Source organism: Thamnophis sirtalis, unplaced genomic scaffold, assembly GCF_051295495.1.
Source record: "Thamnophis sirtalis isolate CommonGarterSnake01/CBP01778 unplaced genomic scaffold, rThaSir2_p1.2 scaffold_5, whole genome shotgun sequence".
Classification (NCBI taxonomy): domain Eukaryota; kingdom Metazoa; phylum Chordata; class Lepidosauria; order Squamata; family Natricidae; genus Thamnophis; species Thamnophis sirtalis.
In genome coordinates this window covers 55,897,111-55,923,561 of record NW_028261385.1, presented here as the reverse complement: position 1 = coordinate 55,923,561, position 26,451 = coordinate 55,897,111, and the positions used below count along the sequence as shown (strand labels likewise).

Below are 26,451 nucleotides of genomic sequence, written 5' to 3'. Positions count from 1 at the left end.
ATATTTTACTATAGTGTATTCTTTTTTCTTGGAGCACTTAATAATAATAATGTACTGTAATAAGATATTTTTAGTATTAGATTCTTTTAGTAAAACCATAAACAAAGATGTGCTGTAATCATCATGAATTGATTTTCTGAGAATGAGTGGGATCATTAACATTTATTAGCCCCTGGTTATCTATTTTTTAACTGGTACCAAAATAAACAAATAAGTCACTAAATAAAATCAATTAATTCCTTATTTCAAGGTGATTAATTTTTCTGCAAAATCAAATCATTCTTTGTTTATAAACAATAATCTCTCTGAAACAATTGCAACTGAATAATAGATATACTAAGCTTTTAACATTTGTCAGAAAACCTGCAGTTACTATACTTTCAAGACTATTATTTTCCATAAAAGAAATGTATAGTGATTGCTCAGTGATTTACTTAATAAATAGTAATAATTTTCTGTAATAGAGGCTATATTATAATGAAATCACTCCATGAGATTAAGGGGGAAATGAAGGGATGGAGGGTTTGTTTGTTTTTCAAAGTCCCTTCCAGGTATTCTGCTCATCTTTCTTAAATCTAAGCTTTCATGTAAAATAAAAAAGATTATTGCCATAAGCAAATAATATACAGCTTTATCATAGTAATATTAGACAAAAATACCTCACATATCTAGAATATCAAACTACAAACTAGTAACTCTACAAGCTTTTTAGAAGCAATTATGCAAGAAGTGTTGGATGTTAAATTTGATTTATTGTCAATTCTATAGTCAGAGGACCAAATCCTGGCAAGGTGTCCATCTTAAATGTGATGGGATATAAATTGTAAATTGTGATTTGGGAAAAAGATCTATAAATTTTATTAACAAATTTTCATTTAGATCTTGTTATAAAGGTGTAAGGTTTTTTGGGGGGGCGTGGCTGATGAGTGGAACTGGGGAATAAATAGTAAATGATTTTTAGCCAATTTTTAATAACAACAAGGAAATGTTAATGGTCATTATTTAACAATATATACATGCTATGGTATTGGCTAAAGTAACTTAGATATAAACGTTAGTCAGTGAGTTGGGAAAAAAGTGGGAGGAGGCTTAAAAATGTTATCTATTGACTTTTATTTAAAAGATGCTATAAAGGTGTTATTGGAGGATTTTTTGAAATAGCTAATGGATGCCATTATGTGGTTGTGTCTTTAAGTGTGAATGATTTGAAGTAAAAGCATGTTCAAATAATTGTAGTCAAATGAGAATTGTAGTACATTGATATTAAGATATACAAAGATTTTTGACTTAGAGTGTATAATCTAATATGAACTATAAGTAATGACTTTGGAAGAAATGCACGAAAGTTATCTGTAACCAATCTACTGGTTTCTACAAGATGTAATGAAGGATTCTTTTTTTGTCTTTTTGTTTCAAATAAAAAAAATTTCAAAAAAAATGTGATGGGAACAAAGAAGATAACCTACAGTGACTAAAGCTACTGTCATGGCTAATGCAGAACTGGGGTAGGGGTTGGTGTAACAATGCTTTTGGTGATAACATATGTATATAATGAGAAATCTAAACAGGAGGATGCTGTTGTTCTCATGTGCTGCTTGTGAGAGGCAGGTAGATTTCTGGATAGCAATAACAATAGCACTTAGACTTACATTCCACTTTATGGGGCTTTACAGCCTTCTCTAAGCAGTTTACAGAGTCAGCATACTGCCCCCAACAATTTGGGTCCTCATTTTACCCATCTCAGAAGGATGGAAGGCTGAGTCAACCTTGAGCCTGTTGAGATTTGAACTGCCAAATTGCAGGCAGACGGCAGTCAGCAGAAGTAGCCTGCAATACTGCACTCTAAACACTGTGCCACAGTGGCTCATCAAACAGAAATGATAGACAAGATTGAATTGTTCTTAAAATCAAACAAGATACTCTAAAGAATATATCTGAATAAAATCCAACATACTACCACACTAAAAACACAATCCTACAAGACACTGTTTTTCAACCACTGTGCCATTATGGCCCATTTGTGTGCTGTAAAAAATCCAAATCAGTGAACCAAAATAAATGATAGGAAGTAGTGCACAGCCAGCACACAGCCTCTGTGGCATCACCAAGGGCCAGCTGCCTCCATTTCTTCTTCCAAGTCCCAGCAATTTGTGGAATCATGACACACTCCTCATCAGATGTGTGATGAAACATATTTGATCTGATGTGCTCATCAGTAGATGACAGGAAGTGATGCACATTCAGATGGACTTTGACTTAAGACCACAATTGAGCTCATAACCTCGGTTGCTAAGTGAAACATTTGCTAAGCGAGTCTTGACGCATTTTGTGAGGTCTCTTGCCACAATTGTTAAGTGGATCCCTGCAGTTCTTAAGTTAGTAGCAGGGTTGTTAAATGAATCTGGTTTCCCCATTGACTTTGATTGTCAGAAGGTCGCAAAAAAAAAAAAAGAATCATGGTTGCCAAGCATCCAAATTTGGGTCACATGACCAAGGGGATGCTGCAATGACCAGAAGTGTGAAAATGGTCATAGGTCACTTTTTCCAGTGCCCTTGTAACTTCAAATGATGATTAAATAAATTGTAAATCAAGAGTTACCTGTATTAGCACATAGCTCATGATATAAGCTTGAACATGCTGTATTTATTAATCAATCAATATATTATACATGTAACATTTAATTTATCAAATTAAAAATTACAAATGTTTTTTTAATTATTTAAGAAACTGTCAGGAACAATATCTATATATGTATATTAAAACATATATATTTATCATTGAAAATGCATGGTAGACTGTGCATGACATTAAAAAAATAATGATGTGTATTGTAAGAACTGCTTTTTTAATTAAAATGCATTATGAAAAAGTTATTTTTTTAAAAAATCACTTTGATTGAAGGCTTCTGCTTACCCCTTTCTGGAGCCCCCCAAATGGGATTGTTGGGAATTTCTGCAGCAGAAAAACAGAAGAGAAAAGGGATTTCTAATCCTGGTTCAATGGAATAATGGGTAAGATTGTCGAGAACCAGGCAAAACAAGCAAACAAGCAAAACAAATCTTGGAAACCGCTTGGCCAATTACTTCTAGAGGTGCTTCTAAATTTTAGACTTTAAGTTGATTTCGGGAGAAGCGTTAAATTAATTAGCAATTTTAAAATGCATTCTAATGGAAGAGGAACAGCATCTAAGGAGAGAAGGGGGTGTAAAAAAATGAAGATGGCAGCCAGAATGGCTTTCTAAGTTCTACCCCATTTTTATATGAGACAGAACCTCTTTTGTTCCTTTTTTAAAAAATTCTTCCTCTCCCACACCTGGCAAGAGACGATGTAACCAAAATGGTGAAAACTGTTTCCAGAAATCCAATTACTATAAAACTCAACATTGCCTACATACAAAACTTGAACATACTTAATTTCTGCCCTGGGGATGTTATTGTCTACCATACATTTTTAAAGGCTGAAGCTGCTGCCTTTAAAATAATATAACATATATTATATCATATAATTGATCAATTATTTATTAATATAAATAAACATTATACATTGTTCTCATATCATTATTCTGGAAAAATAATGCCATTGATTTTCTCTTATAATACGTTTTCCAAAATTCAAATCATATCATAAAGAATGTAAGACCCTTTTACTGCATTATTATTGTTATAACCCAGCAACAACCTGTGTTGCATTCTAATTGGTTGGTCAAGGCACAGCATCTGATTGGCTGGCCTCGTGACAGTTGGGCTTGACAGTTGCTTCTGGCTAGTATAAATACCCTGACAGTTGCAGGGAAATCTTTGAATCGCTTGTCATCTGGTACTAATAAAGATCTGTCTTGCATACATGGCTCCTGCGTGTCAATCCCTCACAACAACAACCCACACTCACACTCGAGATTACAATACTGGCGACGAGGGTGGGATTGATATGCGATTCCCGCAGAGCCTAACAACATCAGCCAACTAGTAAGGAGCCACAGGACAGCCAGAAGCCCTGTCGCTGCCTCCGTTCTCCGGGCCGTGCTGCCTGCGCCCACTGCGAGCCTTGCCGCCGTGCCTCAACTCCTGCCGAAGCCGCTCGTTGCATGCCTTCGGCGCCTACAGGCCTCCAGGGCCTGCCTTCCTGTCCTGCCTGCCTTCCAGGCACCTAGCTGTTTCCAGCTGCCTCTGCCGAGGCCGTTCTACGAAGGCTGCAAGCATCTCAAAGCCCTGTCTCCACTTCGCTGCCTCCAGGGCACGAATTCCTCCCTGCGATGCCTCTGCAAGCATCTCAAAGCCCCTGTCTCCACTTCGCTGCCTCCAGGGCACGAATTCCTCCCCGCGATGCCTGCCTGACCAGGAGAGAGAGAGAGGAAGAAGGAGGAGGACTGAAGCGTGTCCCTGCCATCCGTCTCCTGCCTTGCTTCCTCGGCCTCCTGGCCTCAGCTCCGCGCCTCAACGAAGGGAAAGGAGAAGCCTGCCTTCTCGGACTCCCGACGCCTCCAGGGCCTTCCGTCGTTCCCTGTCTTAGCTGCCTCCAGGGGCCTGAGATCCTCCTAGACCTCCGTGCTGTCTGCCAGTGCCTCTGCTGTCCAAGCCATCTGCGAGCAGCGAGCCGCCTCCAGGGCCAATTTCCAAGCCTGGACCGAGAGAATCAAAGTTGTTTTGTTTGGGCATGCGCAGTTAAGGGGGGGGGGATTTTAAATAAATAATTCACTTAAGTTGGGAAAATATGCAAATGTAATTTTCAAAGTTGCTTGTTATTGCAAATGTAATTTTCAAAACTAATTGAAGCTACTAGCCCAGAATGTTCCTGGACAGAGTTGCTAAATTTCTACTTCTGTTTGAGTTGCTAAATTTCTACTTCTGTTACAATGTTAAGCATTACATTAAAGTGGTTACAAGTGGTTACAGTTATCAGGTTGACTGGGGGGAAGGAGAGAACACAATTGCAAATGGTAAAACTGGAAGACAAAAATGTGAATGAATTGTACAACACAGAAGGGCAAATGTATAATGTACAATTGATTGGTTATTATGCAAATAACTGGGGGGAAGGAGTGTTATAACCCAGCAACAACCTGTGTTGCATTCTAATTGGTTGGTCAAGGCACAGCATCTGATTGGCTGGCCTCGTGACAGTTGGGCTTGACAGTTGCTTCTGGCTAGTATAAATACCCTGACAGTTGCAGGGAAATCTTTGAATCGCTTGTCATCTGGTACTAATAAAGATCTGTCTTGCATACATGGCTCCTGCGTGTCAATCCCTCACAACAACAACCCACACTCACACTCGAGTTTACAATAATTATTAAAAGGGATTGGCTTCAGATTTCTGGAGAGTTGAGGAAGGCTTTTGTAGAATCCTATAGAAGAGCTATTAAAAAGAGCACACAATGTGTAATTATCTCCTGGGAGTAACTAGAAATAATCAATCATAGTAAACCACCTCAGACGATTTCTTAATTTTTTTGTAATTAAAAAAATATTAGGTTTAAATTAAAACAGATACTTATCACCTAGAATGAGAATAGAAAATCTAAATGAAAATATCCATGCAATATGTATTGTAAAATGAGACAAAAGTTACTACTATACTAATGCTGTACTATACTATACTGTATTACTACTGTTACTACTGAAAACAAGCAAAAACACTGTGCGCTTAGTGAATATATTTCTTCTGTTTTAGTGGAAATAAAAGTGCAAAACAACTCCCCTCCCCTTTTGAAATGCCATTCTCTATGCAGAAAAGCATTTCCACTCTGCCACTATAATCATGCTACAGGCACTTAATGTCTCTATCCTTGTCACAAATCACTCACAGTTATTTTACTGTCAAATCTACCAGCCATAATATTCACAAACCAGTTCAAGTTAGTGAATTACACAGGTGAAAAGTAACCAGGCATGACTTGGGGGAAGAACTGACTTTGGACCTGCAAACCTATCTCTGCTACTGTTGAAAAGAAGAGAAAGGTCAATCATACCCCTGTTCAGAAACAATGGGGAAAGGGATGAATCAAAGCATGGGCAGGTCAAGGATGTTACTATCAAAGCAAGTGGATTTTTAATCTGTTGTGGTGTTGGACATTCTGCTTAGGGGAACATGACATAGAAAGTCCTTGACAATTTAAGAAGAGTTACATAAGATTCATATTCCACTCTTTAGTAATAGTCACAACACTGTCTATCCTTTGAGTGATTTAAACAATTTCTATAAAGCATTTTGCTTCAGTGCAACTTGAAATGAAGCATGAGCTTATACTGTTTTGCAAACTAAAGTCATTGCATCTATAAGAGCAAAGTGACAGTAGTGTTTTACCTCACTCTGCTTTGGAACTTCTTTCAGGCTTTTTCTGCAGAGTTCAGTTGATGTGCTTCCACACTAGATTAGGTTTGACAATGCACAAATCCACAATGCAAGCCAGAAATTTAAACTCTACCGACATGTGCTGAAGGTATTTCAGGCTGGGTATGCTGCAAGGATTCTGAAAACTTCCTTTTCTCTAAGCACTTTTATAATGTTGAGTCAGAAGTCTGAGACAAGCCTTTTCTCACAGTATTAGCTCAGTGCTGAAGGCTGCACAAATGGCTTTGTTAAGATGAAGATGTCCTCTTTATCTCCATGGAGTGAATTACTTTGTTAGAAGTGAAGGTGTACGCTTTGTATGGGTCTAATAATTACGTAGTAAGGTAAAGGTAAAGGTTCCCCTCCAACATATGTGCTAGTCATTCCTGACTCTAGGGGGCGGGGCTCATCTCTATTTCAAAGCCGAAAAGCCAGTGCTGTCCAAATATGTCTCCGTGGTCATGTGGTTGGCATGACTAAATGTCAAAGGTGCACGGAACGCTGTTACCTTCCCACCAAAGGTGGTTCCTATTTTTCTACTTGCATTTTTACATGCTTTATAACTGCTAGGTTGGCAGAAGCTGGGACAAGTAACAGGAGCTCACTCCGTTATGCGGCACTAGGGATTCTAACCGCTGAACTGCCGACAAGCTCAGCGTCTAAGCCACTAAGCAACCATGTCCCTTTATACACCGTGTCCCTTTTAACATGTAGTATTAAATGCTAATTAAATTATTAATCATACATGACAACAGTATTAAAATGCACATTATTATCAAGAACTACAAGTATTCCCCTAGAATTATTAAGAGCCGCGGTGGCGCAGTGGTTATGGTGCAGTACTGCAGGCCACTTCAGCTGACTGTTATCTGCAGTTCAGTGGTTCAAATCTCACCGGCTCAAGGTTGACTCAGCCTTCCATCCTTCCGAGGTGGGTAAAATGAGGACCCAGATTGTGGGGGCGATATGCTGACTCTGTAAACCGCTTAGAGAGGGCTGAAAGCCCTATGAAGCGGTATATAAGTCTAATTGCTATTGCTATTGCTATTGCTATTGCTATTGCTATTATAAATACATGCACTGAGAAAATTTCTTGATTGTCCCCAAATCTGGCTCCAACATTCTCCACTGAATAACAGCTATAACTTACATAGGAAAACCTCATTCACTTCATCCATTATAAGATATTTTCCACTGAAACCACAAATAATTTTCCAAAAAATCCATAAACTAGTTCTTAATTATTCCAGAAATTTTTTTGGAAATGTATATTCGAAATGAAATTATTATCATATATTACAAGATAGAGGACTGGTTGACCAAAGGACATTGTTCTTAAGAAAGATTTAAGGATAATCTGTATTCTTCTGATACAGAATTGTGATAATCTCAATTTCCAAATTGTCCTTACTCCCATAGCAGTATCTACTCTCAACAAACAAACAGTACTCTTGTAAAATAATGTTAATATTGCATTCAGTTTTTGTATCCAGAAAGCAAATCCAGAAAGCTGCTTATAATGAGATTTTATCCAGCTCTGTCTTGTGTAAGGTAACTGTTTAAAGAAGAGTTTTGCCACCTAATCCCTTGAATTGCTGCTAGAGTTGACCTACTACTGATCTGACCCTTCCCCAAGCAGTTGGGAGTACATAAGATGTGGCAAAACAAACCTTCACCTCCAAGAACATTGTGATAATCTTATATTAGCTCATGGATCTGTTGGTAGTGAAAAGTTTCAAGATTTGTATTCCAACCTAAATCTTCTGGGATGAACAATGACACTATAATGATATTGACTAAGAGTCACACTTTATATAATCGCTTTACTCAACTACAAAAACATTGACAAAAAGTGCAAGCACAATATTCTCACACATACAATCATATTCTTTATTTGGTGAGGAAAAATTTTGCTTGCTAATATTAATATACATCATTGGAAAACTGAAAAAAAGTACAAGTACTCAATGCTAGATGTATTGATTGAAAGATGTACTTTCTACTACCCTTGCATGCTTTGGACTATTCATAGCTTACATTTCCTAACCAGTTTCTTATTGTAATATCTGAAAATGGTCCCAGAATATATAAGTTGCGTGAATACTAAAAGTAAAAATAACTTGTATAGATTTTCATTAATACTAAGAGGCAGAGGTAAATGAGTTTCCATGTTTTTTTTTACCGTCTTTCCCTGAAAATAAGACATGGTCTTATTTTCTTTTGACCCCTGAAATAAGCACTTGGCCTTATTTTTGGGGACGTCTTATTATTTTTGAGGTGCAGGAAGTGGCGAGCTTCATGGCTGCTGCTGTGTTGTAATATTTTCAGAGAGGGCTTATTTTTGGGGGAGGGCTTATTTTAGCACAAGCGTTCAAAAGCATGATTGGGCTTATTATCCAGGAAGATCTTATTTTCGGGCAAACAGGGTAATACATGTGGAACCTCCAGATAAATTCAAATGTGATTTGTAAAACATGATGAAAAACATCTTCCTTCATCTCACTTCAGACTATGCCCAATCTTATAGCAAAACAATCTAAATGGCTGCTTTTTTAAGATTGTTTTGTGAGCTTCAGCATTAATACAAGGTTACAGTTAAGATTTAGTGATAGGTTGAGCCAGGTTTAGAAACATTACTATAATTTAGTATGATTAAATGTCCAAATAAATTAATTGTGGGAGGCAATGGACATTTGAATTTTTAAAAATGGCATGCTATCTTACTTTTTAAATCCTTAAAATTGTTATTGTAGATGCTTTAATTATGGCTCAATGTTTTGCACATTTTAATGCAGTGAGGATAGTAGCATGAATTTGTCTTTAATCCAAAGATCTGATTTCTTACAGACAAAGAATTTTTGATGTTCACTACAGTACAGGCATAAATATTTTGGAAAATTAGCTAATTTACTTCAGTGGAAATATTACCATTAAATACATATATCTCACCATACAGTCTATCACTTTATTGAAATTAACAAAACAATGAGAGACCTGTGCATCCATTCAAATCTATTTAGATCTCTGGTTGAATAGCTTAAATTCCTTTGGAAATTTTCAAGCCATATTGAAAAGGCCTTTTTTCCCCTTCTTGAAAATGATCACCTATTAATTCAACACATTTATTAATTTATTCTAATGCAAATCCCACATAGAAGATTTACTGGGGGGAAAAAACCTGAGGTTCTATAGTAGTAAACATGATTAATGTATTTTGATGAGATTCCTATAAAATGATAATAGATTTATACTCAGCAATGAAAACATATTAAATGTTTACTAAAATAGCACATCGGCTTTCAAAACTTCTCTCTAATCTGCTAAGGCTCCTTTTCATCACTAAAGTAGCATAAGAACAATATTTGTGGATTGTTTCTGAAATGATTGTTCCAGGACATTCAATCATTTTTGTTAAAGCATCTCTTTGTCACTAAATCCCAAACAATATTTTTATTGGGTTAATTTGATTTTTGCCTTTTGTGCTGCCAGCTATCATGATTGTCAAATAAACCAGATTTGATTCATAAATAATAGTTCCATTATCTCTACCGGGCCACCGGTCAGGATACCTGAAATTTTAATTCACTTGTTCAGCTAAATTTCATCCTCAGTTCATGGCCATAAAATTCTGTATTGACAAACTTTCAACCAACTTTGACTCTGAGGTATCTAGTCAACATTTTTCTTCGGTGTGGATATTAGTTTATTGAATAAATGGCATCTGTTTTCCTCCACATCACTAGTGGAGTAGGTATTTCCTTTTGACAGCTTTGCACGATTTATGGCTTTGCATGCTCTGAAGAAAAATAGTGCTAAGCAAAAAATTCCAATTCATTACCCCTTAGTACTTAATTAAGTTCATACACATTGCACACTATAGGTGAACCCTGAAATGGCTATGACAGCTGCTGAGCCACAAGTTATATTATCTCTCAAAGATAAAATGACTTTTAATTATCTTGACCTGTTTTTCCCCATCTGGTATATCCATATATTTTCCTTCTATTTTGTCCCCCTCCTCCACTTTCCAAGAGATGCACCAAACTAAGATTATATTCTTAGCCATTTCCTCTTATCTGTCTCTTTAGGTGCCCAATATTTTTACAAATAATAACACTAACCTACAGCCATTATCTGTATGTTTCATACAGCTGCAGATGAATTGCTCTGCACAGGTTCCTCCTAATAACGCTCTGTTGCTGAAAAGAGTGTCAGCCTGATAAAGCAAAAACAATGTTGTCTATATAAGCAGATAGAGAAGTAAAGAGTGCCCATGTTTTTACCTGTCAGGGTTCTGTGTACAAACATGCATTTGCAAGAGGATCCGTTGGGTGAAAGTCTTAAAGCATTGCCCACATTTCCAAAGATGCCAGTCACTAAACTCAGAATTCAATTGACTTGTTGATGTCGGACTTGCGAGAACTCGTTGGTTTTTTACATTGATCTGGTTAAATCCTGATTCGAGAGAACCCGATTTATCCAGAAGAGAGAAATTCCTGTTACATGGAGTCTGTGGAAAGACTACGGATCGCTGTGGAGGGGCAGAGGGTGATTTGCTACTTTTGCTGAATGGCTGGAGAGTGTCTTGTCTTGACATGGCTTCCATAACAGTTGAAGGAACGTTCACTAGGGTGGAAGGGGGGGGGGACAGAAAATTCCTGTCATTATAACACAGCCTTCAGAAATATGAAAAAAAAACAATTCGCGTAAACACACACCATAATCTACTTATCTTTCATTGTATTTACAATAAAGCGCTGAATTCTAATAGTAGAAGTAAACAGATAAGCATTGCAATGAATTTTTTCCTGATCTACACAAGCAGTCCTGTACATGGTGGTCAGGAAGTGTTAAAAAAGTACTCCAAAAGCAAATTTGAGATTTCATTTCTGGGTGTATCCTCATGCCATGAACATCATGGTAAGTGGAAGAACAGCACTGCAAAAACAGACTATTTTAGCCACTGTGATTGTTTTCTTTTGCAGAGGCATTAGAAAGATGGAAAATCTTACTTACAACCCATGATAACCAATTGTTTTCAGAATTTAACCACTATTTTCATAACAATGGCAACAAAGTCTTATTCACTATAAGAATGTGAAATAATCTTGGACATACCTATCTAACATTTATAAATGATTTTTTTTCATTATTTCTCTTTTGCAAATTTTAAAACTCAATTGTGAAAAACTGATGTACAATTAGTATCAAACAAACAATTTACACAAATATACATGAAGAAAAACAATTTATTAGGCAGGCAATTCAGTTCAGATGAATAAATCTGGATGTTTTTTATATTTTCTTCAAACAAGAACTTTTCAAAGCAGGTGGGATGGGTATAATCCACATCCCTTCACTTAAATTATTCTTTGTTTTTAATTTGATTATTATACTTTTTAATTGTATGCCACCCAGAATCATTGTGCATGACATGGAATTTATGTCTGAATAGACAAGAATAAGAGAAATATACAAAATTGTACACAGAATGTGATTAAATGAAATTCAATTTTTCAAGTGTAACAGATATCTAAAATAATTACAGTTGTTTGCAATTATGATATGTGTGCGTGTAATTGACATATTTCAGAAACCATAAAATTAATTATTTATCCAGCAAGCAATAATATCAATGACTCCTCACACTTCATTTCATGCACTTCCTCATGTGGAACAGAAATGGCAATCCATTATATCCCCATTTAAATGCACTTGTGCTTTGCCATAATATCTATACCCCTCAGAAAATCAAAATTTGAAGCTATCATGGTTGTTTTTTTCATTTACAATGTGTCATTGATACCTATCATAATTTCCATAAAACAAGAGAATAGGTTTGTTGACTTTCTAAATTTCATGTAAAATTTGACACATTGCAAAACAGAGGAAGATGGGAAGGAAATTGATGCAGGATAAATAAAAACAAGAAAAAACACAGGCTGTGTTCTGCCTTAAATACTTAGGTTTCATGACAGGTCGAGTTATGTACAGAGCCTGGGAACAAATAAATTATATTAAATGTTTTACTGAGAAGGTGGACATATTGTTACATTAGTTTTTGCTCTGTCTCCCCATTATATATCTGTGGTTGTTTGATCTAGCATCTGAGACTGTCGATGATGCAGTGGCTAGAACATGTTACAACTGATGCAGAAATATATTTGGACCAGGTCGCTCCCTTTTGAATGCAAACCACTCTCATTTAGGTTAAACATAGGAGAATATATTTCTTTACATGCAACAACTGGCAGCAAGGTCAGTTTCCCCTTCCCTTTTTTTAACTTAAAAAGATACAGACTTGGTGTTTATCTAGTGAAGTGTATATGCACACAGTGGAGATGTGGCACTAGCTTTTGTGATGAACCAGGTGATAAATTTCACTGCTGATTTCATAATATCTATAAGATTAATATTGCTCCATAATGTTCACTAAGTTGATGGGTTTTCCAGATCCTAACTAACATCTTAATGGAAAGAAAGGGTATAGCCTGTCTATTCTTACCGGCTTGATTCAGCCTTCCATCCTTCTGAGGTGGATAAAATGAGGACCCAGATTGTTGGGGGCAATTTGCTGACTCTGCAAACCGCTTAGATAGGGCTGTAAAAGCACTATGAAGCGGTATATGTCTAAGTGCTATTGCAATTCCTAAAATTCTTTTTAGTAATGAGCTGCTTCTCGCTGATTAGTGTTGCAGTACTTAAGTTAAGAGTCTTGCAAACCCTTAAGTTAATAGTCTTCAAATGCAATAAATATTTATTATAATCATAAGTAATAATTCTATATCTTACACTATCATGCTACTAGTTTCTATAGTTAGCACCTTCAGAAGAGTTTTTCATATCTAAGGTGGAAAATTCATGTTTGTTTGTTGACATGATTCAGTTCATAAGTATAAGTATAATCTTTATTGTCATTGTACTTAAATACAACGAAATCATAGGATAAAGATCTACTTTAATCTAAATACAAAACATGGATGCAGATAAGATACTATTTTTTGATAATTCCACTTACAGTTCTCATCCTGTGCAATGCACTGCAAAGGAATTCCAAAGAAAGATGTGTAGCTGTCATTATACCACACCAACAACTCAGTGCCTCTGGGAATATCCATGCAAGCTCGGTAGAATATATTTGATCTAGTCATAGGATAAAAGAGAAAGAAAGAATGAATCAGAACCCCAAGATATTTTTTATTAAAGTGCATCCTCCTGATCACCTGAGTGAAAACTTTGTCTAGCAAAAGCAATGCATTCTGTTAATCCCAGATATCATAATCTAGTTTACTCTGCAGAGTAAAAGCGTGCTATGTATTTTTAAAAATTCAGTATTGCTTCACTTTTTTTAATTTACAGAAGTTGAGTTATAAATAAAGAACTAAATTGTAGCTAGTATCCCTCAACAGCATTCAAACAAAGCAGACAGTTATGTAAAATCTAAGATTATTTAAAAGTGCCTGATACTACATAGTGCCCAACAACTTTTTAAGACAATTTAAAATATTTTTAAAACCCATACATTTCAAATATTTTTCAAGCTTGCAGCCTTTTGCTTACGAATATAATTTAAATATATCATGCCTAACTAGCAATACTTGTACAGTTTTTGAATGTAATCCTAACTCCTTGAAAATGTATAATAGAGCAAAATACCATCATGGAAACTCCCAGCTTGTCTGCTGATAGCTTGACAGATAACGAGCTACCAGCAATTGGTGATAGTTGATGTGACATTTCAAAATGAGATATTCTGGGCATAAAAAGGCACATATTTTGTTTCTTAGCATTCAGTGACTTAAAACGGATAGGAAGATAATTAATAAATTGCATGTCTTCAGAATCCAGAATAATGTTGCAGGTTTTTAAAAGTCGCTAATATAGTCAAAAGTGAACAATGGATCCATACTTTTTCAGCAAAGTAACTTGTCTGGAATGTCAGAATGTTCCAAGTGTATTTTCACAAAACTAACAGAATCATAACTGAATAATACACCGGGAGGCCGAATATTTTGGAACATTTTGAAAATATAATTATTTTCAACGGATTTAATTTTAATAGAATTAACTCAATGGAATTCCTTAACACAACTTTTCTTTGTCTTCTTTGTAGCCTGAACAAAGTTGAACTGTTTTAAACAATAACAAGGAGATGCTGTATTATAGGTTGAAGTTCTTTGGATTCATTTCAATTCTGCCCTGCTCTGTATGTGTGTGCATACATACACACATAGATATCTACCAGTGGTGGGATTCAAAATTTTTTTACTACTAGTTCTGTGGCCGTGGCTTGGTGGGCATGGTGTGGCTTGGTGGGCATGACAGGGGAAGGATACTATAAAATCTCCATTACCACCCCACTCCAGGGTAAAGATACTGTAAAATCTCTATTCCCCCCCACTCCACGGGGAAGGTTACTGCAAAATCCCCATTCCCTCCCAATCAGCTGGGACTCAGGAGACAGAGAATAGATGGGGGTGGGGCCAGTCAGAAGTGGTATTTACCGGTTCTCCTTCGGGATTGGGCGGCCTATAAATAAAATTAAACTTACAATTAAACTTACTCAAAATTTCTGCTACCGGTTCTCAAGGACTGGTCAGAACCTGCTGAATATCACTTCTGATACATACTCAAGGGAAATCCATCTGCTTGCACCAAGGCATGCTACCACTTCATTGTGCTTAGCACAACCTGAGATCTGTACAAGTCGGACGGAGTTGTACAATCCGACTAAACTAGAGCTATACAAAGCAGGCCTCTCGTGTTAATCCATTTCTTTATTCATTCAGACCTCCCTTTAAGTATCATTTTATAACGTAGTTAGTATAATATTTTCTTAGAAGGAAGCACGCAATCTGAAACAGTATCAGGGGACGCTACCGACAGTGGTAAAACTAACCTGAAAATAGTCATTTAGGAGCCAAAAGAGAAATTATTATCTTGACACTGTAGTTTGTCACCTAAACCAGTTACAGTAACATGAAATATCCTCATATGTGATAGATCGCAATTCAATAAATACAAGATGAGCATTCTTTTCTACCTGGAATAGCACCCTGCAGAATGATATAGCCATAGAAGTAAGGAAGGGCCATTTATAACACCACCTCATGTGAAGCATAGATATAAATGGAGTTTTGAAAAAGTTGAATCTGAACTGGTTCCTGCAGTGAAGAATTGCTAAAAGCTTGAAGTCTGAGATAAAAGCTTGCAGGATGGTAAGCCTTAAATTTAGTCCCTTTGTAAAAAATTGGCCAGAGTGGTGCAATTTGTTTCTTGTGTAACACTGCCGACATAAGGAGAATCTTTAACCACATTTTTCATGGCAGTGAGATATGCACTTGTCAACATATTTTGTCACCGCAAAGTGGCTCTTGGCAACAGGATCATAAAGATCAATAAAAAAGTGCAGATTCTCAATATTTTACGAGCAGCTGCAAAAATTTCATTTATCTTGTTATTTTCCTCGCTTACTGCCACCCTGTCTCAGGAGGGCACTGCTGGCTAAGCAGAATGCTTTTTCCCCAACCTTCTATGAATATCTGACAAAAACTCAAGTCTTGCTCTCTCTCCTGCCCTCACGCTCTACCCCTCCCACTATTTTCACCCAAGCTGCACATTTTATTAATTCTTTCCACCATTACATAAAAATCAAATTGGGGCAGAGTTATAAATCACCCGCATCTCCTGACTTTGGAAAAAAAATACAGTCTACTTTGTACTTCACCCTTGTAACTTTTCGTCTCTCTGTTTGGCTTCACCTAACATAAACACAGCAGCCCAGCAAATGAATGTGCTAAAACCCAATGACACACTTTGGTGCTGAAAGAACTGAACTGTTTTCGAGCAATGGGTGGTCTCTGAGGAGTAGGCCAAAAAAAGAGGGGGGGAAGTGTAAGCATACACCATTCCTTACAAGCTCACAGAGCTTCCAAAACTTGCAGAAATCTCTGCATGTTGAAGTACATCAAAGGGATTTTTCCTCTTTCGGATAATATTTCCTTTGCTGACATGTATTTAGTATTGTGGTTGGATGACTCATAAAGATAGCTTCGTGGCGTCCCAACGCAGTTGAAGCAGAACACATGCCAACAAACATTATTGTCAGCTTCAAAATAAAAACAAAACGTTCAGCTAAGGGTCAATCAATCAAGAGCTCTTTGAAGAAAATTCCATTTAGATATTACAAATCATAACAGAATGAATTTAAACCATCTGACTTTCAGTGAGGAGGACGTCCATGTACAATAAAAATTAGATGGATTTTCAGGGTCCAACAGTTTGTTTTGTTTTTTATTTCTTTACACTTGGATGTAGTCCCTGGTGATAGATGCCAGGGTTTTTTTTTAAACTGTTTTTTAAAAGCAACGGAAAACAGATCAAGAGAGAAAACTCTAAGCAACAATTACAGAATGAACAGGGAGCTATAAGATCTGTTTAATATTGACAGATGTTTAATGGTTTCCCATGGCTGGAGTTTGATTGAGAATGTGTATTTTTGCTTGCAAATATGCTCAGTTTAAGCCAGTGAATTTTGGGGGAATGGTGCTCCTATGCAATCAACTCTATCTGCTGACTAGGACCAGCCTTCTACTCTCTTCTTGGAAAGAGCAAGCAGAAGTATGACATCATTCATCTCTCTTTCTCTCTTTCCTCTAAGAGTATATCAGATGTGACAAAGAACTCTGCATAAGGACAACATATGTTCACAATTGTCCTAGTAGATCAGAAAATACCTTGATTACAAGCACACCATCTACATTCTTATTTAGGCAACTTGACAAGTATGGAAGGAGGAGTTGGTTGCATTACACTAGCACCATACCTGATGTGGCACATGGTGCACTGCCATCTCCCACAACCTCTCCATTGTGCTTCAACAGTTGTAAATGGTGTAGTCTTTATGACAACAATGTATTAATTTCCATTTTAGTTTTGCTATGGATTAAATTATTTGTAATCTATCAAAGCAGCGGTCTGAACACAGTGAACAAAAAAAATAGAAAAGCTGACATTAAAACTTCAGCGAACTAAAAACTAAACACCTCAGAGCCCCCCAAGAACTAAAACAATCCAGCCACAGGATAAAACTGTTCGACCTCTCTTCCCTATGGAAGGAATTACTCATAGACAAGTCCATGTTTCTATGAACATGCAGGATGAACTCTTCATGAAGGGACTCACAACCTACTTTTACTAATAATATTATATTGAAAACTTTCTTCTAATAGAAAATGTTTAGTGGCCGAAATTGGCAAGTTGTTTTCCTTTAATTTCCTATTATTTACTTTCATGTTTAAGTTGTAAAAATTAAAGGCACGATGACCATTGCATTCATGAAAGTTTTCTGAATTGTGAAGCTACTTTTATTCATCTTATTCTCTTATTCAACTGTAAAAATGATTTTTGTGAACTTAAAAGTATATGCATTTTTGACAAAACAAAACAAAGAAGCTATTATAGCAATTGCCAAATTAGCTGTGAAGTAGAATAGAATAGAATAGAATAGAATTCTTTATTGGCAAAGTGTGATTGGACACACAAAGAATTTGTCTTTGGTGCTTATACTCTCAGTGTACATATTGCCATAATTCCTAGTCGTGTCAAATCATTGTTTCTGAATTTAAAAGGTTAATCAATCAATCTTTATTATGGTCACAGACCAGCAAATAAAAGCATTAAAGTAGCAATAACAGTAAAAAATAAAGATAAAAGACAATAATATATTGCGAATAGTGGAGTATTAACAATGAACAATTAAAATTGGACTAATTTTACATACAACATAGCAGAATTTGGTCACATTCAGAGAAACTACTTCATACTGATGTGATAACAATAGCTAGACATAAAAAAGGTACATATTTCTCAAAAATTTTATTAGATAAGGTATTATAAATTGAGTCCTTATAGAAAATGCAGTACAGCAGGTCATGACCTACACGTTGTACAGTGGGGCAAAATCTCAGCTCGGATGATAGTTTTTGTATCAGCCCTCCAAAACTGCTGTGGGAAGTGCATTGCAGCATGCTAAGGTTAATGTCCTTTGGATTTTCAGGACTGTTATTTGATATATTATATATATATATATATATATATATATATATATATATATATATATATATATATATATATATATATATATATATATATATATATATATATATATATATATATATATAATATGTTTGTGTGTGTGTGTGTGTGTGTGTGTGTGTGTGTGTGTTTTATTTGTGCTGATAAATAAATAAATATATATATTTAGTGTCACAACTCCTGGTAAGCCCCAATTATGGGAGGAAGCTAACTGCTTCCATCATCTGTCAATCGGCACGTCACAAGAGTCCATCACGACAGAAACCCAATATTTTTACTGTTGCCTTTGTTATATTTGTGTTTTATTTGTGCCTTTATTTATTTATCAGCACAAATAAAACACACACACACACACACACACACATATGCTGCTTTAAAGGGCAGAGTTAAAAAGGGAAATATTGTTGACTGAAGGACTGAAAGTTCACATAGCTATGTAGCACATTTACTAGGTTATTTTGTTTGCAAATGTGACTTCTACATCCAAATACAACTTTTCAAATTTGTCATTTATTTCTTAGATAATTATAAATGGACAGGTGCTAGGACAAAGTGTGTCTCCAAAGCTTTCTGGTTTTTCCACAGAGAAACTGATATTTTTATTGTGAGTAAAATTCTAAACTTTCAAGCCTACATGCATTTGAACGATACATAAAGAACATGTGCTATACTATGCGAAGCAATGACCGTGTTCACCAAGCCTTTCTGCCCAACAATGGATTAGGCTCACGCAATTGCACAGAAGAAATACATCCAGAAGTATTGTCTGATAAACAAGCCACAAACGAATAAACACAGTGGGACTTTCCCCCCTCTCTTCCATTTTATTTATTTTGGTTTTGTTGGGTGCTCAGTGAAGTCGCAGGGAAACTTCAAGGGATCATTTTGTTTATCCCATGACCCAAGTGTGGTGTCCCTTGCAGATAATAAAACTCAGACATAAATGCATTATAGACTTATATTTCTCATAATTAACACATACATTTTTTTTGCCGTTTTTCTACACTCATTCTGGAAAATGCAAGCTAAGTGTAATTAGCAGTGAGAACTCAACCCAATGACCTTATAAGGGAATTAAACAATTTTCTGATCGATCAGTGGACCATACAACTAAATTCAGAGCTGTTTCTGAGGGACCAAGAGTAGGTTATAGGGAATAAGTGCAACTGAATCTAATAGGGGTTACTTTCCATCAATATGGATACAGGATGCATATTATAAATAAACCAAGCACCAGTCTAATCCAACATAGTTCATAGTCTGTTTTTAAGATTGGAGCCTTAAAACTGAACTCTTCTTCCAAAAGGAAAGCAGAATAGTTCAATTATATGGATCAAATCATATTTTTGCACTTTTGTTTTCTAAACAATGGCAAATAGAGCTATCAGGAATTTTTGCAGGATACAGCTTGATTGCAAGCATGAGTGTTTAACATTTTCTGGGGTTCCTTATGCTGACTGATATTATGCACCCCCAGTTGAGGTAACTGATTGTTTTTATATTAACAGAAAATCATCACATGATTTTACTGCAACTTTTTTGCTCACTCATTTAAGAAAAGCACTTACCTCTAGATGCAATCTGGTAAGCACAGCTTTTCTCCGAAAGAGCATTTACAAAGCCATAATTTTTTTTGCTGCAGTGAAATATGCTATTCATATGGCCTTTTTTTGTTGCTTTCTGATGCACATTTGTTTGACAAAATACTATTGCAAATAAATTGAAATGTTTGTCGGATAAACTGAAGTAGACCTTACCTGTATTGGACTACAGTTAAATTTTGTTCCCCACAGTGCCGTGCACATCGAATATATCTCATCCAACTTGACTTACTGGGTTCCCCACCATCAATAAAGTGCTGTAGTGTCCCATCTTGGTCATATATCTGTAAACAGGTCAGAAGTCAAGTCATTAGAATGAATCATCTGCAGTCATATTTGCTGTTGCTATGTGCCACTCTCAGAAATTTATTGCAGTAACATTTCACAGCTTATTAATGCTCTCAGAAATCAGAGGAAACAAATGACAAAATATTTTTCATGTTAGCAGTCTGTTATGCTTTTCTTATCAGGTTAGTCTTTCCTATATTTAGCATGATTTTCATGCATCAAAGATGCAGCCATAGTTCCCAAAGAATATTTAACCTATTTTGACAGAGTAAACTTAAATAATGAACTGTCATATAAACACACATGCATGCACATATGGAAACTGAATGGGAAAGGCTGAACAAGGGTCAGTACTCGCTGAACATTTTGTCATTGCTGCTGCTGTACCAAAATCTTTCCCATATTTCCCAAAGCAAGTTACAAAATATTAAAGAATAAGCCAGAAAATGAGAAGAAGCCATCCTGGGAGAAATGTATGACACCATTCATTCACACCATCCAACTGAAGAAATGATATCAAGAACGAAAACACTGAGAATTCAAATTTAAACAGGGCACTTTGGGGGGAAAAAACCTGTAGCCTTACACTGTAATACACTATATTCATAAGCATTAATTCCTGAAGATGAATTTAGCAAAAATATTTTCCACTTCAATGATAGAAAGGAGTCATTGAACAAATGGATATCATCTGAGAATTACCTATATTGTTACTAAAATGTAATTTAGCCACCTACTACTATACATGAAATACAATATATGTATGCTTTTGTGGGCTTTTTTGTGGGTTTCCCCTGGTGTGTATGTGTGTTTGTGTGTGTGTGTGTGTGTGTGTGTGTGTGAGAGAGAGAGAGAGAGAGAGAGAGAGAGAGAGAGAGAGAGAGAGAGAGAGAGAGAGAGAGAGAGATGAAAAGTTGACTGATGAAAATTCCTAAGTTATCTTACATAGATTCACATATTGAATAAGCAAGTTTACAGAAAATGTGTAATTTTAAAAGACAAATGTCATTTTATATGTTACAAACATCTTTGATATTATATGAACTATGAAAATTATATGAACTACATAAGAAGCAAGGTGAATTTTAGGCATCAGTTAAACAATAGAACAAAAGAAAAGGCAATCATTTAGTAGCCATATATTGAAAAACATTTTTTCTTGCTGCAGACGAACAGTATTACAAATATTCTTATACTTACATCAATTTTAGCAGCTTAGAAATTCAGAAATTCTGTAGCAACTTATTTTTCTTTTCAAATGTTCAAACATATATCATAGTCCCATTGGGGAAAAAAAATCTGACTTTTCAGAGGGACTGTCCCCACTAGTGTTGACTGACAACTTCCCTCCCCTTGGAAACAGGCAATTGATCACAAGCTGGTCTCTTATGGGCTCTCACCGGTATTCTTAATGTCTCTAGGCTTTGACCAAGCAACGCAAGTAGTAATCAACAAAATGAAGGACATGGAGTTCCAAGAAGAACTAAGTAGGTTGCTTCTCCACAGTAGGACAGAATCAAACAGGGTGTGTGGGAATCGACAAAATATCTAAATGACTTGATCTTCCCAAAACAAAGAATAGCTTTATTCAGAGCCAGATTTAACATTCTTCCTTCAGCACTCCTCCAGGGCAGGTATAAGAGAACACCAATAGCAGAAAGGGTTTGTATATGTGGTAAAGGAGAAGTGGAAGATATCTCACATGTTCTATTACACTGTGAGCTATACAGATCTTGTAGGTCTGCACATATTCTCCCCTTATTAGAGAGATTGCCAGGAAGGGCAGACAATTTTTATCTAGGCTTCCTCCTCCAGGACACAAACCCGACTACCACGTACACAGTGGCAAAGTTTTGTGCTGCTGCAATGTCCACAAGAAAAAAATTGGTTACAGAGGTATAGTTGTCATCTTGTACCAAATATTTGGACATAGCTCTAACAATTTCTGGACCATTGTATTTAGTCCCATACTTATTGGCTTTGTACGCAGGTAAACCAGGGAGTGACCCAAACAATTTGAGAACATGTGTGTTATTTTCCACTTTTAACATCAATACTTTTTAATTATATCTTAATGTCAGTGCTTTTTAACATATTGTAAAAAGTAATGTGTATTGCTGGTCTTTGACCATAATAAAGATTTATACTTATACTTATACTCAAACGTATATCATAGTCCCGTTGGGGGGAAAAAAAATCTGACTTCCCTTTGTTTTAATTAATATATGTTGAATTTTTTTCCTGTAAGTATTCCGGTCATACTAGATAAATTTATGGCGTTGGCCCCTGTCTTGCACCATTTTTTTCCAGGTGGTATGCTTCAATATGAAGATATTGCCTGAGAACTCAGTTTGATGAGAAAGTCTTCCTTTCAACAATTTCAACTTCTGTAGTTAAAACCTTCTATACAGTACTTACAGTAAACTCATACTGTAGCAATCAGAAAGTATAAGATAGGTACTCCTTGTTTAGTGACCACAATTGGGATTGGCAACTCAGTCATTATTGTAAATAAAGTAACCACTAAGTTACTTTATTTAAGGTCTTATTATTTTATTTCAGCTTTCTTTTGCTTTAAAGGTCTGTGATGTTATGATATTTTTTCATCACCACGATAACTGCAAACATTCACACTTTTTTAATGTGATTAGATATCTCTCCTACCCAGTAGCTAATCTTCCTTGTGGTTGTTAGTAAAACTGGACACTTAATAGCAAAAGAATTGTTTAATGTATCTGTTCCACATCGTTTTTCCCAAAAAGTACTTCTGGTTGCAGACAGTGATGTGTAAGAACAACTTTCCATCAATTACAGCTTTGGTGTGACTAATTTTTCCCCAAAGTAACACAAAAATGATGGACTAACTTGTCTTGACTGAGTGAATTTCATTTTCTCTCACTCACCCATTCCAACTCCTTATTTCATTTTGGAGACAAGGAGAAGCTGAGAGGTTGAAGTCTGGACAATGCCATTTTCATTCCCAGTTTCTCCAGACAAAGCAAAAGTGGATATGCTAGATGCATTACCAAACAAGAATGTCAAGAACAATCCCAGAGCCTAATGAATCAATCAGCTAATCAAAGGTCACCTGAAAAGAAGTTGAATCAATCCTCTGTCTAAGCTATTAACCAATCCTGAAGTCACAAACTATTCCTGCCTCCCATAACTATATAAAGAGAATTGAAATAATGGATATACCTCACTCCATAGTCTCAATTTGCACCTTTGTTTAATCACTTGCAGAAACAGAATAAAACACATCCCCACCCCAAGCACTTATACTGGGATGAACTTGCCAGGCTATTATGCCATAATGCTTTCTGTACTAAAAAAAACAATACTGCAACAAAGCCTGAAATAGATGAAGGTGGCATGATATCATATCATCAGTTTTGCAACCAGACACTCTTCCTAAACATCTAATCATGGTTAAAGTGCATAGCAGTATCTGACCTAGAAGAGTGGGGCAACATGTTCTAAATAAAGTTAAATCATTTTAGGGTGGAAGGACTGGTACTCACTGCAAGGGACTTATAGTCCATAACATTTTCACTCCACAGTGGTAAGCTAATCCCTTTTCTGCTACCCACGCTTTACACAAAACTACTACAACGTGCTCTACATGGGGCAGCCCTTGAAGAGCATTCGGAGACTTCAGCTTGTCCAGAATGCAGCCGCGCGAGTGATCGTGGGTGCACCTCGGTTCACCCACGTAACACCTATCCTCCGCGAGCTGCACTGGCTGCCTATTGGTCTTAGGATACGCTTCAAGGCGCTAGTCATCACTTATAAAGCCCTTCATGGTATTGGACCTGGGTACTTGAGAGACCGCCTGCTGCCAATTACCTCCAATAGACCGATTAGATCCCACAGATTAGGCCTCCTCCGAATTCCATCCGCCGGCCAATGCCGGCTGGCGACTACCCGGAGGAGAGCCTTCTCTGTGGCTGCTCCGACCCTCTGGAACGAGCTCCCCGTGGAGATTCGAACCCTCACCACCCTCCAGGCCTTCCGCAAAGCCCTTAAAACCTGGCTGTTCTGACAGGCCTGGGGCTAAAGAGTTTTTGCCCCCCCCCCTCAAATAGTATGGTTGTTGTGTGCTTTTAAATTTTGTATTGTTTTGTTTGTCTTTTTATCCCTTATTTGTATCCCCTTCCCTGACTTGGATTGTGAGCCGCCCTGAGTCCCCTCCGGGGAAAAGGGCGGCATATAAGTGCAATAAATTCAATTCAATTCAATTCAAAAGAGAGAAAAGTAAGCAAAAGTTCTGAGCTGTCCTGAAGAGAAAAGGAAAGCAGACCCTCCTCTCCTTCTGCTCGTCAATTTCATTCTTGCTAAGAATAAGCATCAGCCCTCCTCCCTCTTAAACCTCAAAGACAATTGGTAACAGACAATGACGCTCAGGAGCTATTCCTCCTAAAGGACCCATTAGGTTCGCTGAAACTCAAAAGCTGACAGGTAGCAAACAATTGCTCCAATGAAACAGAAGAGCTTTATCATTGCAAAATGAAATACTGCTTTGCATGAATGGTATTCCAAGTTACTGATGAACCCTTTTCCTCTAGAAATTTCAATCAGTTGCTGAATTCAACATATGATCTCATATCAATTAATTTGAAGCTAATTTTGAACTGGCACAGAGTCTTTGTTTAAGAACTCTCACTTAGTCTTCCTAACTAAATTGCCACACTGGTGAAGTATTTTTGGCTTACATAAGGTATAAAATTTCACAAAATTTAGTATACAGTGCTTTTTCTGAATTTTCAAACACACTCAGTATTAAGTATCAACTTCCTAATATTAAAGCAGCAGCATTATGTCCATGCAATGGAGAGCCAACCAAGAAAAGATAAAACTGTGCCAAAGTTAGGGCTGGTGAAAAGGTTTGGGTATCCCTGCCGAATATTCACTAAAAATTGTGAAAATTTGGAACTCCCTACCAAAAACTGACTAAAAATTTCAACAGAGAATCCTGTATCTCACAGGTGTCAAACTTGCTGCATCACGTTGCCATCATGTGATGTTTTGTGACATTTTCCCCATACACAGAGCTGGAGTGGGCATGGCCTGCATTTGACGCATCCAGCCAGAGGCCGCCAATTTGACATCCCTGCTGTATCTCATTCTTTGTATTCATTATAACTGCAACTCAAGATTTTATTGTCTGTACTAGCATCAGCTTTGTAGCTATATACGAAACTGTAAAAATGCTTATATAAAGCCTTATTTCTAATTTAATTAGAATTGTAAATTTCACTACAGAATAATTTGTCACTATAGAGAAACCCTTTCTCTGATCCATCCACCTTATCTTGTTTCATTTTGGAGACAGAGAGAAACTAAGAAGCTCAATAACATTGTCTCTGTAGGATACACGATTTGACTTTCACATATTCTGATGATGGCATATCTAGCATGTTGCTGTACCTACTGATCATTTAGATTTTTGCAGGACAGATCTAGTAGATCTACTTTGCTGAAAGTGTATATTTCAAGCTAAAATAATTTTGAAAGACTTAGTCTTACAAAAAGACCTACATATAATAGTTATTCTTTTAAGTTCTTTTGCAAAGATTCCAAAATGAAAACGCTGTAAAAAAATTTGTATATTTTTAACAGATGAACTGTCAAGTTTCCAGGATGATGTTTAAAGTCCAAGTAATAAAATATATGCTAAACTATGTCTGAAATTCCCCCATAAAATAAATGAGCAATGGTTGTAAAAGCTGGAGCCATATTTTAATGCTGATAAAAGCCCATCATTCTGCCATTCTTCACATTCATTAGATGGGAGCTAGAAAATCAGCACGTTTCCTTGCGCAACTAATCCTTAAAGTTGCATTCAGCTGGCATTTTAGAAATTAGCGAAAAAGCATATGTTCACATTGTGTAGTGAAACCAGTGGCCTCACCAGTGTGGATTTTGTTCAGTATTGTTCCACACTGTTTTTGTAGAGATTAGAATGTTTACATCAGAACATGTTCCTTTCCCAAGAGCCCTTCTGGGCTACTCGACATTTTCCCTGTCCTACTTATCTCTAAGAGTAGCAGAGGCCACAGTACAAAGTGGACCATCAATCAATCCGGGGGCTTCTTCAGGCATCTCTTGTCAGCTGAATCAGAGGAAAATGTTGGG

General features: G+C 36.5%; 1 protein-coding gene across 1 annotated transcript in view; it reads right to left on the bottom strand.

The window, feature by feature from the left end:
• The window catches only part of PRDM6 (PR/SET domain 6), a 90,153-nt gene that overhangs the window by 12,530 nt on the left and 51,172 nt on the right, over positions 1-26,451 (bottom strand). Inside the window, exons 4-7 of the mRNA XM_087715102.1 lie at positions 20,185-20,312; positions 13,350-13,474; positions 10,615-10,957; positions 2,915-2,953 (exon numbers count right to left, since the gene is read on the bottom strand). Coding sequence (XP_087571228.1) covers positions 2,915-2,953; positions 10,615-10,957; positions 13,350-13,474; positions 20,185-20,312 — 635 coding nt within the window. The remainder of the gene's footprint in view (positions 1-2,914; positions 2,954-10,614; positions 10,958-13,349; positions 13,475-20,184; positions 20,313-26,451) is intronic.